This window comes from Colobus angolensis, unplaced genomic scaffold (genome assembly GCF_000951035.1).
Source record: "Colobus angolensis palliatus isolate OR3802 unplaced genomic scaffold, Cang.pa_1.0 Scaffold248, whole genome shotgun sequence".
NCBI classification, from domain to species: Eukaryota; Metazoa; Chordata; class Mammalia; order Primates; family Cercopithecidae; genus Colobus; species Colobus angolensis.
Genome location: NW_012115688.1, coordinates 923,536 through 925,887, shown reverse-complemented (window position 1 = coordinate 925,887; position 2,352 = coordinate 923,536). Strand labels below are relative to the sequence as shown.

The window sequence follows — 2,352 nt, the reverse complement described above, 5'->3', positions numbered from 1 at the left end:
AGGACCCGCCCGGTCCCGACCCTCCCTCGCAACAGGCCAAGAAATAAAGGCGATAATTTCCGACCGTGCCTGCGTTCTCCCCGGAATCTGCGCTTCGCTCTGGAGAGGGGGATCCGGAGCCGCCAGTGGCTGCCCCTGACGCCCCCTAGGCCAGCAGGACCCGCCCGGTCCCGACCCTCCCTCGCGACAGGCCAAGAAATAAAGGCGATAATTTCCGACCGTGCCTGCGTTCTCCCCGGAATCTGCGCTTCGCTCTGGAGAGGGGAGGGGCGTCCTGGGGTCTCGAGGCGGGGCCTCTGCCGGACCCCGCCCTCCAGTCAAGCCCCAGGCCCCAGAGGCTCTGTCAATGCTCTTGAGCTAAGAGAGGGTAAAGTGGGTGTCAGGAACCCCCGCCCCACGGCCTCATCTCGAGTTCCCAAATCTATGTTGTCAACAGGGGCTAGAGGGCACGTGTTAACCCATTCCGGTCCTCGGGGTCTGTGTGTCTCCGGTGGTCTCAGGAAACCGAAAGTCTCTGCAAGACCCGCAGACTCGCGCTAGCTCTGGGACGTGTCTGCCCATCTGAGCTCCTCTCACACATGTGGTTCTAGCCAAGGCTGCCTCTCCACCCTTCTCAAACACTCCAAACACGTGTCCCTTCCGGGCCTTTGCCCTACTGGTCCTCGTCTGGGGTCACATCCCCTAGGCCACCTCAGATCTGTTAAATGTGTCCGCCACTCCGGAGGCCAGCCTTGGGGACCCAACTCCAAAGGCACCCAGCACCAGGCTGCTGCCATTGACGGAGCATGTAGTGACTAAGCAGACATTTGCTGATTGCCTGCTGGGTACCAGGCACTGCTGTAAGCCCTGGATTTTAAACAGCGCGGTTAGCGAAGGCCTCACCTAGAAAGTGGTATCTGAGCGGAGAAGTGAGGTAGCGAAGGAGGGAGTGAGCCCTGTGGGTGTTTGGAGAAAGGTGCGCCTGGCAGAAGACATACCTCATGCCAAGGCCTGGAGATGAGGCTGCACTTCGCTGTGTTTGAGGAGCCATCTGGAGGAGGCCTGCATGCTGGAGTGGAATGAGGTAGAGTGAGGTGGGAGACGACACTGGAGAGTTGCCAGGGACCAGTCAAGTTGGGCATTATCTAATGTGTGTAGAAGAGGACCTGGTACACAGTATTCAGTGAATGTCAACTCTCACATGCTGTTGTGATGATTCATTATTCCCAGTCCCTAGAGAATGGGAACTGAGACGTGTGACTCACTTAAATCAGGGCTTCTGTCCGTTAAGTGATCAGTAAGCGGTTCATATGATTTATTATTATTATTCTCAGGCTACAGATGAGGAACACCAAGGTGTGTATCTCTCAGAACAGAGATTTTTATACAGTAAATGCTCAATAAATGGTGTCTGTCATTAATTTTTCTCACTGCTATTCTTGTTATTCCCAATTTAGTGATGAGGAAAATTGAGATAGTGAATCTGTACAGTAAGCCCTCAATAAACATTGGGTATTGCAGTTGTTGCCATTATTATCCCAAGTCCACAGATGAGGCCCAGGGAGCTTTAGTCCCCGAGTCACCACTCGCATCCGGGCACAACTGACTCCAGGCCCAGGTTGTGATCCCCCGCCCCACTGACCCCACCTGCTTGCTAAGGCCAGTCCCCAGGAATCTCTAAGGAACCTCAGTATCCTCTTCATCATCCTCTCTGTGTCACACAAATGGGGTCAGCCTGGATATTCTGCCGACTTTCCACTGGGCACCTAGGATTCGAGTCCTGGTTTCCTGTTCACGGGCTGGATGACTTCAGGCAAATTGCTTAATGTCTCTAAAACTCAATGACCAGCTAGGGGCGGTGGCTCAGGCCTGTAATCCCAGCACTTTGGGAGGCTGAGGCGGGTGGATCACGAGGTCAGGAGTTCAAGACCAGCCTGGCCAAGATGGTGAAACCCCTTGGTTTGGTGGTGGTGGGTGTCTGGAATCCCAGCTACTCAGGAGGCTGTGGCAGAGAATTGCTTGAACCCGGAAGGTGGAGGTTGCAGTGAGCCAAGATGGCGCCATTGCGCTCCAGCCTGGGCGACAGAGCAAGACTGTGGCTTTTGATTTGCCCTATGTTCTCCCGACTCAACTGAACTTCCTGGCAGGGCTACTTCTCCTTTCATTGAAATAATTGACAGCTGCTTGGGATGTTTTCACTCACTTCCTGTAACAGCGTTTCTCTCCCCAGGCACGTCCTCTCTCCACAGGGCTTGCATTCATCCCATAATTCTCAAGCTCCTTAGCTTGTAGTTCAGGTTCAAATGTGAATGAGCCAGGGGGAGCTCAGTGTTGTCAAATGGCTGAAGGACATTCTTTTTTTTTTTTTTTTTT

General features: G+C 53.8%; 1 protein-coding gene across 1 annotated transcript in view; it reads left to right on the top strand.

The window, feature by feature from the left end:
- The window catches only part of SYCE1L (synaptonemal complex central element protein 1-like), a 42,169-nt gene that overhangs the window by 13,804 nt on the left and 26,013 nt on the right, over positions 1 to 2,352 (top strand). Inside the window, exon 12 of the mRNA XM_011946031.1 lies at positions 3 to 367. Within this exon, the coding sequence (XP_011801421.1) occupies positions 3 to 367 (365 nt within the window). The remainder of the gene's footprint in view (positions 1 to 2; positions 368 to 2,352) is intronic.